Source organism: Leptosomus discolor, chromosome 6 (assembly GCF_034619465.1).
Source record: "Leptosomus discolor isolate bLepDis1 chromosome 6, bLepDis1.hap2, whole genome shotgun sequence".
Taxonomy (NCBI): Eukaryota; Metazoa; Chordata; class Aves; order Leptosomiformes; family Leptosomidae; genus Leptosomus; species Leptosomus discolor.
The window spans coordinates 63,833,876-63,848,233 of NC_141396.1; the positions used below are offsets into that span (position 1 = coordinate 63,833,876).

At 56.7% G+C, this 14,358-nt stretch overlaps 1 protein-coding gene across 1 annotated transcript; it reads right to left on the reverse strand.

The window, feature by feature from the left end:
* Positions 1–30: 30 nt before the first annotated feature.
* On the reverse strand, positions 31–6,573 carry LOC147415382 (protein-cysteine N-palmitoyltransferase HHAT-like protein). The gene is made up of 7 exons (XM_086467340.1): positions 6,468–6,573; positions 5,851–5,918; positions 5,361–5,474; positions 5,014–5,208; positions 3,967–4,176; positions 749–920; positions 31–41 (listed from the first exon to the last, which is right to left on the reverse strand). Exons 1-7 carry the CDS (start codon positions 6,571–6,573, stop codon positions 31–33), a joined length of 876 nt encoding a protein of 291 aa, XP_086323466.1.
* Between the last annotated feature and the right edge of the window lie 7,785 nt (positions 6,574–14,358).

A 14,358-nucleotide genomic window follows, 5' to 3' on the forward strand; every position in this document is an offset into this window, starting at 1 on the left:
TCATCCGGGGAGTTTGGCTTCTGGAGGTCCCTAGTCCAGCCCTGCTCAGAGAACAGCCCACTTTAAAGGGAGATTAGGTTGCTCTCTACCTTGTTCATTTGAGCATTGAGTATGTCTATTTTTGGAGAATCCATAACCCCTCTGGGCCTCTGTTGCAGTGTTTGACCACTCTGTGAAAAACATTCCTCACATGCAATGAGGCTTTGCCTTGCTGCTCCTTGTTTGCTGTGTCCCGCTTCTTCCCTTCCAGCCTCCAAGAAGAGCTCACCTTCTCTGTAACCCTCTGTTAGCCAGTTGAAAACAGCAGCTACAACTCCCCTGAGCTGCTCGCTGTGCACCCTATGCCTGGGACCATTTCAGTGGCTCACAAACACCCGTAGTGGGTGGCCACCTGGGAAGGCATCTGAGATAGCAGATGTACCTCTTGCAACAGCATAGGGCTGGTTTTTTTGGAGGTGCTGAGCTACCTTCCAGTCCAAAGGCAATGGGAATGGCTTGATGCTCAGCCTCTTAAACCCGGAGCTAAACAATTTACACTTGGACCCGGGGAGAATGTCAGCCCAACACCATCTGCTTTCTAGGGCTCCAGCTCTGTGTATTGTCCACGGGAAGAAGAGGGGCTTTGCTCAAACCTGCCCAACATAGGCATTGCCAAAGCCTCTCAGTAGGGATGGATGGAGATCTGGATCACCCACCGCTGCCTCGAAGCTGAGTACAGGTGTGAATGTGTCCAAGCACGGCCACTCACCCAAGGACCAGTCCGAGAGGCGGTTCATGAACTTCAGGTCAGAAGGGAGGGTGAGGATGTAGAAGAAGTGGAAGAAGATGTCCACAGCAATGATGGCCCCTCCGTGGAGGAGGGCATGGACCCGGATATGCCTCATCTCGTCGTCTTTGCGTCTTAGCTCTTGGGTGCTCACCTGCCGGGATGGCAAACCAGGAAAGGGCTGAGCTAAGAGACAGGATGGACAGTGTGTTCCTCCATCCAGAGGAGCAGTCAAGGTCCAAATGGGGACCGAACACTCTCCTTTAGAAATCACACCATGGACTATGTGGCCCGAATCTCCATTGATTAAGGAAGACCCAAGGGACTAGCTCAGGTGAACCCATCCACAAGGAGCAGGACATGTCCCACCCACAGCATCCCTCCAACACCCCCACCTCAGTGCTGAGCACGGCAGCAACGCGCCTCCTGGAGCGCCCTCCTAGCAAAGGCTGTTCCCATCACTGGCGTTTCCAGCAGAGCAGGCACATGGTGTGACACAGCAGTGACCGGTCTGGCTGTACCTAAGGGACCCTAGGTGGGGTGAAGACCGTACTGACCGAGGAGCTGGGGTTTATGCTCTTTCTGCAGGGACATGGTTAGAAAATCAACTTTGCTTAAGGGCGGCCCCTTGCACAAGTCACCCAGAGGGAGCAAATGCTCGTACTCATCACATCTACAGGGCGCCACAGCCTGTAGGGAAGGGCATCCACCTGCCCAGGAGAGGCTGGGAGCAGTGCTGGAATCCCACCTGACAGCTCTGCCAGGGCTGGATGTGTATCTTTGGCCAGGGTCACTTGGGAGGAGGAGGAGGAGGATAACTGGTGGTCTCTGGAGCTTCTGCTGCAGAGGCCTGCTGTAAATGAGAGGGAGAGCTGCTGGAGGAGCCATCCTGAATCGGTTGGGACCTGATCAATGGGGATTTTGTCTCTGCTGTGTCTTGTACAAACAGGGGCCGGGCTTTGCCTCCAGGAGTTGTCATGTCTCTGGCCGTTGTAATACAAAAAATCATCAGAGCGAGCTTTCAGGATTACACCGGGCAGACTGATGTCCTCACTTCCCCGCATCGCTGTAAAAATTGCTGCTCTATTCAAAATCCTCTTATGTTTATTACTTTCCCTTTATTCCCTGCAAGAGGTGGGAGCTCTCCCGACATAATCCGCAGGCTGCCGCACCAGCCCCATCGTCAAATCCAGATGATTCCTGAGAATTAAAGCCTTTGCCAGATTTTTTGTGTGTGTGTGTGTCTGTTATATGCCAAGTGCTTTAAGGACACAAAGAGGCTGCTGGACTCTAAGCTGGAGGAGAAGCTGAGGGAGGACAGACTCTGGCATGGAGATGTGTGGGAGGACACGGAGCCCCCCTTTCATAGAATCATGGATCATTTAGGTTAGAAAAGATATTTAAGATCATCGAGTCCAACTGTTAACCTAGTACTGCTGAGTCGACCACTAAACCATGTCCCTAAGTGAAATACCTCCAGGGATGGTGACTCAACCACTGCTCTGGGTAGTGACAACCTCTTCTGTGAAGAAATTTTTCCTAATGTCCGATCTAAACCTCCCCTGGTGCCACCTGAGGCTGTTTCCTCTTGTCCTCATGTCTGCGTGTGGTGGCAGCACTCTGCCACCATCCCCGTGGGATCAGGGAGGTGTCCCCCACACTTGCAGCCCTACAGAAGTGAAATTACTCCCTTGATCCTAGTAAGGAAGATGCTTTTCAGCTCAAATGGGGCTGACCAAGCCCTGGTACAGATGAGTTCCCATCACACAAGGTCTCCACCAGGATGCAGCACCAGTAGGAGCCAAAAAGACACAGATCTGCCCCCTAACTGGGTCAGACTCCATCTACCTGCCCCTGTCATTGCTGTTGGGCAATTAGGAATTCACCCCTAAAATTAGCTGCGGCTCCAGCAGTGCAGGGGGGCATCTAACCAGGAGATGGCAGTGGTGGCCAGGCCAAGACAGGACCCTTAGCTGGGGCATGGCAAAGGGGTTGTGGAGTTAATCCTTGTCCCTTTGGGGTGAGCGTTTTAAGCAGCAGAGGCGGGAATTGCTCATTAAGTGGCTAGAGACATCCAGGTTTGGGGCTGTGCAAAGCAGCCCAAAATAAAACCCCCTCCAGATCAAGCCATGTAGAAGCGGTGGGAGTTCAGGTCTTGGGGACAGGAGGAGTTCAGGTCTTGGGGACAGGAGGAGTTTAATGCCCTGATTTACAGATAACTGGCTGCAGCGTTAGGAGAAGCCAGGGCTGCACATTTCATAGGAACGACTGATGGAAACTGGGGAAGGAAGAGGAATATGGGATGAGGACAGCACCCCAGCGCACTGTAAACCCTCCAGAGGGGCTTGGACAGTGGGACTGCTGGAGCCACACTCAGCTGGACTTCAGCCTGACAGATAAGACATGACTGGAGAGATGAAGCCTTAGGATGAAGCGTTTCTTCCAGCAGGTTGGGGAGAAAAGCCCCTCAGTGGCCTGGCCATCCCTAGCACTCGTCTGCTGAGAATGGGCTGCCAGTAGACTCAGTGCACCACCAGCATCCCTTGTGGGGGACACCAGCGCTGACCTTATGATCTCTAGGGTCAAATGGGTCACCAGGGTATTTCATGAAGAGCAGAGGAAGCCCCTGGTTGCTGAAAGACAGCCTGGCACCCAATCTTACTTATTTCTAGAGAAATAACTTCAGATGAAGACACAGACCATGCCTGGAAATTCATGCTTGTTGGGTGAACCAGCAGGATGGAAATGTGAGGCTGACCTTGCTGTCACACCCACCAGCATGCAGAGGTCCCACAGATGGGCACCACATGCCTGGCTCTCACCGTGGCCTCCCGGTACCGCGCAGTGGGGCAGCATGGAGCTGCTGGGGTGACAGCGCATGGAAACTGAGGCACCGAGCAGTGCAGGTGCCCAGCGAGCAAGGACATGAGCTGAACCCTCCCCTCCTCATCCCAGTGTGATGCTTTCACCACAGCAACGTCTTCCCCTCTGAACAGATCAGTGGCCCAAAACCCCAAAAAGAAGGTTGATGCCCCTCCACACAAAAATCACAGCATCATGGCACAGACTAGGTGACCACAAGAAGCTCTACAACCATTTGCACCTTCACTGTGGCAAAAGATGGGGTTTTGCAGGCATTAAACCCAAGCAAATACACGCAGGGAGAGGTCCTCATCCAGCCCTGCCTCAGGAGCACTCACCTGGGCATGGAACTGGTCAAACGTCATGACGGGCCCGAAGAAGAAGAATGGGAGGTAGAAGTTGTACTTGAGGAGGTCGAAGATGGAGTAGATGCCCTCTTTCCTCTCAGAGCTCTCAAGTGCAAAGCTCATGCAGCGCATGATGGTGAAGCCGCTTCCTCCGTAGAAGAGGACATCTTGAAGATCAAAAGCTCCAGTTACAAATCCGCTCTGGATGAGAAACAAATAGTTACCACCAGGAACGCGGTGTCGCTTCTGTGCTCCCTTGCTTTGTGGAGGACATCACTCCTGGGGCAGCTGGCAAAGCCTCTAATTACCCTCTGACACCAAGTGTCCCTGGAGCTCATAAGCCTTGCTGTTGGAAAAAGAAAAAAACTGGGGCTCGATTTCCCAGCTGGCTCCTGCATCCCGGAGGAGATGGGAAGTGGTGGATCCTCTTGGCCACGTCTTCACCAAGCAGCTGTGGGCCACGTAGGCTTTGGTCTGGGGTGGGAATGTCCCCCTCCCCAGGGAGTGAAGAAAAGCCAGCAGAAGCCTGATGGAGAGGGGAGGGGAACGCATATCAGGAGGTAAGCAGCAGGCAGGGAGAGGCAGCACTGTCCTTCAGAGGGACTGAATAGCTTTATAAGGTCCTTCCTGGGCTTCTCTCCACCCACCAGTGAAAGTCTTAACTGGGCAGAGAGCTAAGAGATAGGTATGGGCATCACTGAACCCATCCCAGCACCATGTTACGGATGGGGAAGCTGAGGCACGGGACAGGAACACACCTTGCCTGTCTGACAAGCTGTTGCCTAAGCAACAAGGAGGATTCAGGTGTCCTGAGCTTTGGCCCAGCATGAAGCCACCAAAACATGACATAGTCCCCGTGTGATTATTCCCAAGCAGCACAAAGTCCCCTCCTTCTCAAACCCTGTGGGAGATCTGAAGTAGCCAGAAGAAGTGCCTGGGGTTTGCGGGTGCCACAGGAACCCTCCTTGGAGATAAACCCAAGGAGATGGACACAAGTGGGCTGGAAATGAGGCAGAGATGGCCCGAGACAGCCCCTACCTGCCACGAGCTGAATGGCTCCACCTTGAAGGAGGCGAGACAGCAGAGCCCGGCCACGTAGCAGAGCCACTTCTGCTTGGCCAGCGCGACGGAGTAGAGGACAAGGCAGTGGGAGAGGATGATCATCAGGTAGACGAGCCCCATGCTGCCCAGCACGGCCGAGACCCCGTAGAGCATGTACACCACAGCCCGGTGCTGTGAGGAGAGAGCGGTCCCGACCCGTGGTCAGCGTGGTGAAAACCCCGACCCTGCTCCCGCCCATCCCAGAACATCCTTCAACCCCCCCTCCGCAGGTCCCAGGTCACCCTTGGTGCTTTCAGATCCATCCCACCACATCCCCGGCTCACCTGCGGCACCGTCATGGAGCAGATCTTGCCGAAGAGGACGTGTCCCGAGAGGGCGAAGATGATGACGTTCCTGAACGAGGTGAACCACATCACCCACTCGAAATCGGCCACGTCCTGCGGGAGCAGCACCGGGTGCCTTACTGCCCCCAGCCCTCGCACCCCTGCCCCAACACCCGTCTGGAGGGGAAACCAGACCATTTCCAAAGCCTTTTCTTCCCGTTTTCCACCCAAGGGCTCCCGAGCACCCCAGCTTGGTCATAAAACCCCAGGAGAGATGCGCAGAGGTTGCTCGTCTCGGTGCGCACAAAGCAGAGCATCCACGGTGCTGCTCAGGATATTCTCCTGACTGGTTCTTTAGGGAGAAAAATAGGAGTCACGTGGACTTTGCAAAAAATATGTCAGCAGCAGAAAAACCAGCTCTGCTTCTCCAGCGGTCAGCACCGACCGTGTCACCGGTAACTAGAAAAGACCGAGTCCTTCCTCCGCTTACCATCTTCCTGCCGAAGTAGTGCCAGCCCGGCTTTATGCCGTCCCGAAAAGCTTTTCTGTTCATGCTGTCTGCAAAAGAACCAGAGTTATGGGGAAAGAAACAGCTCTGGGAAACGGGGCCTGGGTTTTGGCAAAGCAGGGAGCCTTCCTCACCGCGATGATGAGCCGTCAGGGCTCAAACAACCCATCCCCAAAGCGCCTAATTCCCGTAGATAACCACAGGAGTCAGGAACCTCGATTTCTGCAAGAATTTCCGGCAAAGCCTTTTCGCAGTGCCCATCCCAGGGACCCTCAGCTGATCCCATGAAATTTTCTGGGGTTTTTGGGCTTCCAGATGAAGCATTGGGGAAGGAGCCTTGTGTGGGCAGGGTGGTTGCCTGGAGAGCTGTGACGTGCCACAGCCTCTTGCCCTGAGCCACAGAAATGGGGACAAGGGGGCAACCGGGCAAAAAGGCCAAAAACTCTCTTGGAGCCTTGCAAAGGATTCCCAAGTCGTTCTCTGCCAAAATTAAATCCGGGGATCTGCTGTTGGTATCGACAGCTGTAAAAGCAGCCGCCTGACATCCATCCTCCCTCCCAGGGCCCCCTCCAGGGGGGGGATGAGGTGGGGAGCGTTACCTCTGGAAGCTTCAAAGATCCCGCTGCCGCTGTACACCACAGCGCACGTCACGGTGAGAGCATAAAACCCCAGTTCGTAGCTGGGGAGCATCATTTTAACCCCCATGGTGGCAGGTCAGCGCCCCAGCTGGTGCAGGGGATCCAGACCTGGGAAAGAGAAGGAGGAGAGGAAAGTAAACCAGGGGTGGGAGCTCACCTGCCCCTCCAACACCCTAAATTGCTGCTGGTCCTCAGCAGCTCTGCTTTGTGGGCTTCCTTGAAGGCCGGGAGCTGAAGAGATGGAGAAGACGGTAACACCTGGGACACAACTCAGGTGTGAGGAAAGAGGTTGCTGCTGAACCCTGCTGCAAAACCCACCCAGGAGCCAGGATCTGGGGGCAGCTCAAGCAGGAGATCCTGATAAAAAGGCTCTTCCCAGCAAGTTGCATCCGTCCCAATGTTCAGAGATGCTCCGGGATGCCAGCTCCCCAGGATGGGGTTCCTCCAGCGTGCCTCTGATGTCCCCTCTTAATTGGATCCTTGGAAGGGCTCCGGGATAGAGCACAAAGATGCCCGTGCTGGAGGGGATGGGATGGGATGGGATGCCCCTATTCCCCTGCCGTGGGCTGCTGCTCGCCTTCTCCTGGGATTTTGCCCAACCTTGAGCTCTTGAGGGGGCTCCTAAAGCACCGTGGTCCCAAAGTGCTCCCACCCCCGAGCCTTAGGGCGGGCGAGCCCCCCCCCGCCCGGCATCAGCGGAGCTCGGAGGATGCCGACGCTCAGCCCCGCAATTAGCCCTGGGCTAATGACTCCCGTTAAGGCTAATTAACGCCGGCGCGACGTGCCTTTCAGCCCGCCCCGAGCTCTGCAGCCTGTCCGGCAGCTGCTAAAAACGCAATTCGGGGTTGGAGCAGGGGGGGCGGGGGCGGGGGCAGAGCATCCTCCTCCGGCACCGCCACCCACTCGTGAGCATCCCCCGCGGGTGGGAGGGGGGACCCTGCGAGCGGCGCGGGGCGCTTCGAAGGGATTAAAGAGCGAAACTCTTGCTTTTAGGCAGCAGAAAAAGGCGAGCCGGTCACCCTCTGCTTTCCCATCCGCATCGCAAAGCTTTTATTTATTTTTTTTTTTTTTCTGATTTAAATTATTTTTTAATATTTTTTTGTTGTTGTTGGTTGTTGAGATTTTTAAAGGGGGGCGGGTGTCGCTGGTAGGGATGCGGGGTGACCCCATTTTATCCCTACCACTAAGAAAAAAAAAAAAAACGCTTTTCCCGGTGGGAAGGGCCAGCCCTGGGCTGGACTCAGCCCCCGGGAGGTGGGGGGGTGGGGGTCGCCCTGCGGCCGCTTCCCCCCCCCCCCCCCCCCCCCTCCGTGCGGGGCCGCTGCGGGCGGGCGCGCTGCCACCTCCCTGCGGTCCCCCTGCGGCGGGAGGGCACCCACGGAGGTGGCTTTCAAGAGATGTTTCTTTTTGTTCTCCCTCCTTCCCACGCTTTTCAAGGCTTTTTTTTTTTTTCCTTTTTTTTTTTGTGGGGAGGGGGCATCCCGCAAATGGGGCGGGGGGGGGGGGGGTGTTTAACGGTCCCCGGTCGCCTGCGGTGGGCGAGGGGTGCTGGCAGGGGGGACCCTTCGGACAATTTTAACTCCTGATCGCTCCGGGGTTGCAGTGTCAGGTGCAGGGGAGGGGTTCCCCAGCGCAGCACCCCCCCAAAAAGCTCTGAGCAGCCGCGGGGCAGCACCATCCTCATCCTCACCCCCCCTCCCCAGTCCCCTCCACCGCCCCCGGCCAGGCGCTGGGAGCGGGCAGAGGTGACCAAAACCCCCTGGAACTGCGGGAACAGCGTGTCCCCAACCCCAGTGTGACCCCCACACCCCACCCCCCCCACCCCCCCCCCCAGCTACTGACCTTGAGCCCCGGGGCCGCGGGTGGAGGTGGGCGAGGGTGCGGGGATCCAGCGTCCGGCACCGCGATGGGGGGGCTGGGGGGGGGGGGGGGGGGGAGCGGCGGGGACCGATGGAGGATTTGGGGGGGGCTGTTTGTCCTACAGCATCCCTCAGCCTGGCTTTGGGGGGCGGGGGTGGGGGGGGAAGGCTGAAGGAGGGGTGCCGTCCCCCTCGCTTTGCCCCTGGAGGAAGTTTGGCCGGGAGTGGAGCGGAGCAGGCGGGAGGTATTTTTATTTTAGAGCAGCACTGCAGAGGGGGGCTGGTTCAGGAGCTGTCTGTCACGGCAGCTGCTTGGAGAAGACCTGTGCTGGCTGCCAAAGCTCACCCCGGGCCAGGGAGCACGGCCCAGGGCTGGCCACAGGAGCCCCGGGCCACGGTACCCCCTCCACAAAGGGACAAGCTCCCTCCCAAGGGGTGTCTCTCGGTGTCACCACTTTGAGCCTGGCAAAGGAGCAGGTAGCCCCCCCGTCGCTGTGAGCAAGAGGGGAGGCAGCTATCACCTCGTGGGGCTGGGGAAACTGAGGCACGAAGCCAGGAGGTGCAATTCCTCCCCTGGTTCGGGCAGTGTTTAAATCGGCGCAGGGCTGGGAGGTCGCAACATCTCTGCAAACCATCTCGGGGGTCGTCTTCTTGCATCCACAACCAAACCAGGGGTTAGGAAGGGGCTGGGATGGGTTGTGGCCTCTGTTATTTCAGGATGGACAAACGCAAGTTGGCCAAGAACGAGTCAACCCAGCGTCAGGTCCGTCCCCGTGTCCTGCACGAAGCTCTTTCTACCAAACCCCTACGAGATTTGGGGCGAGCTCACGCTGGGGCTGATGTCCCTGAGTATCTCCTGGGCTGTCTGTGGGGTTCGGGGAGAGAAACTAGGCAGATGACCCTGGATTTTAGAAACATTTCCATGGGTTCTCTGCTTTGGGGTGAGAGAAGACGCGTTTTGGGGCTCCAGGGGGAGGATCTCCAGAATGGGAGCCCCTTGGGCCAGCCCAGCTTTGCTGGCGCATTGCCCACCAACGAAAAGGCTACCAGCGTTTTTCACTCGATGTGCAGAGAGAGAAGCTCTCCGTAGAAAGCCTCGGCGATGGTTGTACAGCCACCACCTTCAGCACCTAACGAGCCACTTTAATTTGCAGCAGCCGGGGCAGGATTTGGCTGCCTGCCCCTCGGATGCCCCGGAGCTCCAGCCTTCCTCCTCCTGCCGCAGCTCCGTCCCTACCCAGGGACTTTGGCTCTTCAGACCTCGGCCTAATTGACTGTGTGCTTCGAGGCGGAGTAATTAAGAGGTTGGTGCAGATAAGCGCAGCGAGACACGACTGTGCCCTTGTGGAGGGCAGGGGATTATGGCCACCGGCCAAGGAGCCTCGGCAGGAGGGAAAATCGTGTCCGTCCCCCCCACCAGCGGGTGCAGACGGACGGACGTCGGCTCGCCGCGATGGAAGGCAACGAGCAAAGGGGCACCGAGGGACCGACAGGTCCCCGTCACCTTCCCTGCCTCCCAAACCCACTCACCCCCCACGCAGAAACCAAAACCAGCCCCGAAATCCTTCTCGCCGAGTGCTGGAAGCACAATGGGCCCCGTTGTGTAGCCACGGGGCTGGAGGCGGTGGGGATCTCGTTTTTGGGGACACGCGGGACGCCAAGGGGGGCTCCAGGGAGCGGGTCCCGGAGGGCAGGAGGATCACGGCCCCATCGTGCTGCTCCTGCTGGGCACTGGTATCCAGAGAGTTATGGGCTGATGCTGAATTTTTCTTTTCCATTTTTCCTTTTAATCCTGAGTAATTTGTTATCTTGCTGGATTGAAAGTGCAACGTAGGTGGAGGGCTGGGCGGCGGTTTTTCCTGAGGCTCTGGGAACTGCGGTGATAAAAATCATTTAGCTTTAATTTATAGATATTATAAAAATAAATTAGAATACCCCCCCCCCCGCTCTTCATTTCTAATATAAGAAGATTTATTTTTAATGTGACCAGCGCGCCTTCCGCTGCACAGGGGACGCCTCCGTGTTTTATTGCCCCCGTGCCGCTGCTTTACGACGAAGGGCTGTTTATGGCTGCGAGCTGGTTTTAAAGGTAGTTGTTTGTTTTTTTTTTCCCCAAACCTTTGGTGGGTTGCTGGAAGTTGTGGCAGAGGAGCTGAGGCCAGGCCCCTCTTTGGTGTCTGAGAAAGGGAGCAGGGAAGGTGGCGGGGTTCGAGGAAAGGCGCTTGGCTCCGTCCCAGCAAGGCACGGCACGCCTTGGCGATGGGGACGCCAAAGGAGCCTCCTGCTGGCTGCTTGCTCCTGCCCTGGGCTGCTGGAGCTGGGAGGAACTGGAAGGCGAGAGGGTTATAATAACCCACACGGGGTGTTTTGTGCTGCCTTAGGTTGCCCCATCGGGTTCCCCATGTTGGGAACACGCCAACCCCACCAGGACCTCGGCAGGCCCCTCCCTGCTAGCAGGGCAGCTCAGGAGAGGTGGATGTGTGCCCCATCCATCCATCCATCCATCCATGATCACCCCCAGAAGGGCTCTGCCTGTCCCCCATGGCACACGCCAACCCCATCAAACATCCCAGGACCTCCTTCCACCACCCTGGAGGAAAAAAAAAAACCCTCTGAAGAAGGCTCCCACCACCTGGCGGGGACAACCCAGCTGCCAACTGCCTTCAGCTCCTCTCCTCGCGATCCCCTCCCGCTCTCGAAAGCAAAAATGCCCCAATTAGGTCAGCGCCGCCGCGGGAGGACCCCGCTCCTCCTCTCGCCGTGCCCCGCAGAGAACTATTCTGGCTCATGAGCTGCTCCAAAGCCCAGGACGTCACCCCCTGCCCGCGGATGGGTTTCGGAGCTGTAAGGGGAGACGCGTGGGGATCGAGGTGGCATTTGTCGAGCGAGGCCGCCCTGTCCCGCGGGGGCTCGGAGGGGAGAGGATGAAGGGAGAAACCCAACACTCCTCTGGGCTCAGTCGTGGCTTAATTTAGAGCACGGGGGGGGGGGGAAGCGCTCTCGCTGGGGTGTTTTTCCATTTAAAGCCGAACCTCGTCGCTTTTGTCAAGCACGGGGCGAGGGCCCTGCGGCTTGCAGGGCAGAAGCAGCTGCTGGGCTGCGGCTGCCGGAGGGGTTGGCAAAGCAATTTCCAAGCGAGTTGCCCTTTGCCACCAGCTTTTCCCCCCGTTTCGGCCTGCAATCTGTCTCCTCCTCGCACCTCCGTCGCGCTTTGGAGCCTCGGGGAGGGCACGAGCCACCCGCAGCCCCAATCTACTGATACGGGAAAGCAGAAAATATCTGAAAATAGTCTTTTTGAAATACGTGATACGCTTTAGTCTCTGCAATGTTAGCTCGCTAGCCTTGTCTTTGGTAAACAAGAGTGTAACCCCCTGCCCCTTGGCAGGGCTTCAGTAGGGTCTTGATCCCTCCAAGGCCGGCTTCATTGTGCTCCAGTAGGGTCTTGATCCCTCCAAGGCCGGCTTCAGTGTTTTAGGTGAGATGGGGACGGGGGAGGAATTGTCTTTGTGCCACAGACCGTGACCACGGAGGGGGATGTCGCCTTGAGCTGTGGTCGCGGGGGGAGACCCTGCCCAGCTGCCCCTGAACCGCCCACTCTGGAGGATGGGTTCAATGGGACAATCGTGATGAAGACCATCGAGGAACTCTTACTTCCTCCCCGAGACCACCAAAAGACCCCCGAAGGGGAAGACTGCGCCTGCGCGAGGGGGAAGAGATCTAATTGACATCCGAAGCGGGACAGAGTGATAAATATGGAAATACGTCAGTTTTGTTGCTTTAAATAGGAGGCAACGCCCGCGGCTCGGGGTGCAGCATCCTTAGGGCACCGGACCCTCGCTGCACCCAGCGCTGCAGGGCTGTAATAACCAGACCTGCTCCACAATCCACTGGGATGGCGGAATTCTTGTGCAGATCACTACGGCTCCAAACGGGAGCCGTTACGGTGGGATGGGCTGTGACCTGCTGGCTGGTCCTGGGCCACTCGGCCGAGCGGAGCCCAGGGCAGGGAGAGCTCGCCCGTGGCGGCACCGTCTATATTTAACCGCACTAATGCAACTTAATTCACGGCCCGGCCCGCCTGGAAAGCCGCGCTCCTGCCGCGCCGGCTCTTCGCAAGGAAAACGATGACGATTCATCAAAGGTCGTTTATTCCCCGCGGGTCAGCTGTAGTTTTTAAAAATGGGATGCATCCGTCAGGCACTTTATGGCTGCTTTGTGGAAGGGCTCTGCCCAGCTCCAGGGCAGGAGACAACCTTTGGCTCAGCCCAAGTGTTGGGAGGACTCATATTCGGACCGTACATTAGCTAAAACCCGTCCAATTCCACACAAGGAGTGTCCGTAGCCTCAAATACTTGCAGCAAAATTCACCTGATGCTGTTCCTCACAGCTTAACTGCAGCCACCAGGCTGTGCCAGCGGTGCCGAGCGTTGTCACCACTAACCTGTCGCCACCAGTAGCTGCAATGAGAGGCTGGAAAAACTCAGAGCTTATCAAAACGTGGCCTGGGATGTGACTTTACAGCGGATGAAGGCTGTCCCAGTGAGGAAGCGCTGGGGGCTCACGCCGCTTTTATCTAGCAGAGGAAGGCGTAACGATGACTGGCTGCAAACTGCAGCCAGAGAAATTCAAGTGAGAAAGCAAAGCACGGGATTTTTTTTTCCACAAGGACAACCTTCCAAGGAAAACAGGGGGTTGTGGAGGTTTCAGACCAAGCCCAGTTACATCCCTGAAAGAAATGGTGTAGCTCAAACAGCACAAGCGTGCTGGAGAGATTCAGCTGGCTGAGGACCAGTGGTATGCGTTTGTGCAGGCAGGGAGAAAAGTATTTTCACTGATTTTCTTCTCTGAGTGATGGGCTGGGGGACGTGGGGCTGCTGCAGCCAGCTGAACTGGGGCTGCCGCTTCCAAAATCTGTCAGGGTTTCTTAACATTCAGCAACCAAACGACACGCGCTGCAAGAAAATCGGTCTCATACCTCGGAAACGGGGAAGCAGTTGCTGCAAGAGTCAGCATTCGAATTCAGCATGTGGAGGAGGGTCACTCTGTGGAAGCGCAGAGGGAATTTATTTCAAAACTAAGGTGAAAACTGAGAAGACCTGGACAATCTGGGCCGTGTTCAGACCCCTCCACTGCTCTGTGACGGGAGAGAGGTTGCACATTCCCATGAGAAGCAGTTACTTACAGGCACGGGCTCTCCAAATGAACTGTTTTACAGTGCCTTTAGTTCCTTCTTTGTCCAGGCGTGTGGTGGTGCTGTGTGTTTGTGCAGAAAAAAAAAATAGAGAAAACGCTTCTGTGCGACCCCAGACAAGCGTATGTTTAAAGAAATGAGTGTTGCAGCACTTGAGAAGAGGTTTGCACCGTGTGCTAGCGAGCCATATGCTAACACCTAGCACTCCCAGGTCCTTATCTGCCTTTCCTGCCTTGATTCACAGCCACCCCAGGAAGAATTTTGCTGGGGAGTGGCAGGAACTTCACTGCTTCGTCACAGAACAGGAGGCAAACGCTGGGCATGCATTAGAAAGGACAGAGAGGCAGATTGCCTCTCCTGCACTCCTGTGAAAACATTATTGATTCACACCGCTGCGCAGGCGAAACCAGAATCTCCAGCTCCAAGCTACCAGCCTGAATTTAGCAGGCACGGCATAGCAAAAGCTCCCCACCTCTGCCACAGCTCAGGCAGCTTTTCGACTCGCGAATGCAGGTCCTTCAAATACCTGATTTCTTTGGTCTGCTCGCCCTAGCCCACGCTACGTGATCATCGGGACGGAGCTGAACAGAGACGAGCCGCAGCTCACCTGAGTGAGACTCTGTCGGTCTCTCGCTCGAGGATTTACGATTCCTCGAGGTCACCGGGAGGACTGCAGGTTCAAGATGCCTTTTCCTGGGATGCTACCGGCAGGGTGAGCAGGAGGAATAGGGCAATGGACCCTTTTGGTCCCGGGAGAAACACCTGGTGGCTTTGCTGAGCTCCAGGCCAGCGCTGGGGGAGC

What these genes read in the sequence shown, in the direction of transcription:
- LOC147415382 (XM_086467340.1), bottom strand. Translation starts at nt 6,573, where the DNA reads ATGGGGGTTAAAATGATGCTCCCCAGCTACGAACTGGGGTTTTATGCT. An exon ending in AGCCATTCAGCTCGTGGCAG is followed by an intron (nt 4,177 to 5,013) that starts GTAGGGGCTGTC and finishes TTTCTCATCCAG; the next exon opens with AGCGGATTTGTAACTGGAGC. An exon ending in TTGACCAGTTCCATGCCCAG is followed by an intron (nt 921 to 3,966) that starts GTGAGTGCTCCT and finishes CCATCCCGGCAG; the next exon opens with GTGAGCACCCAAGAGCTAAG.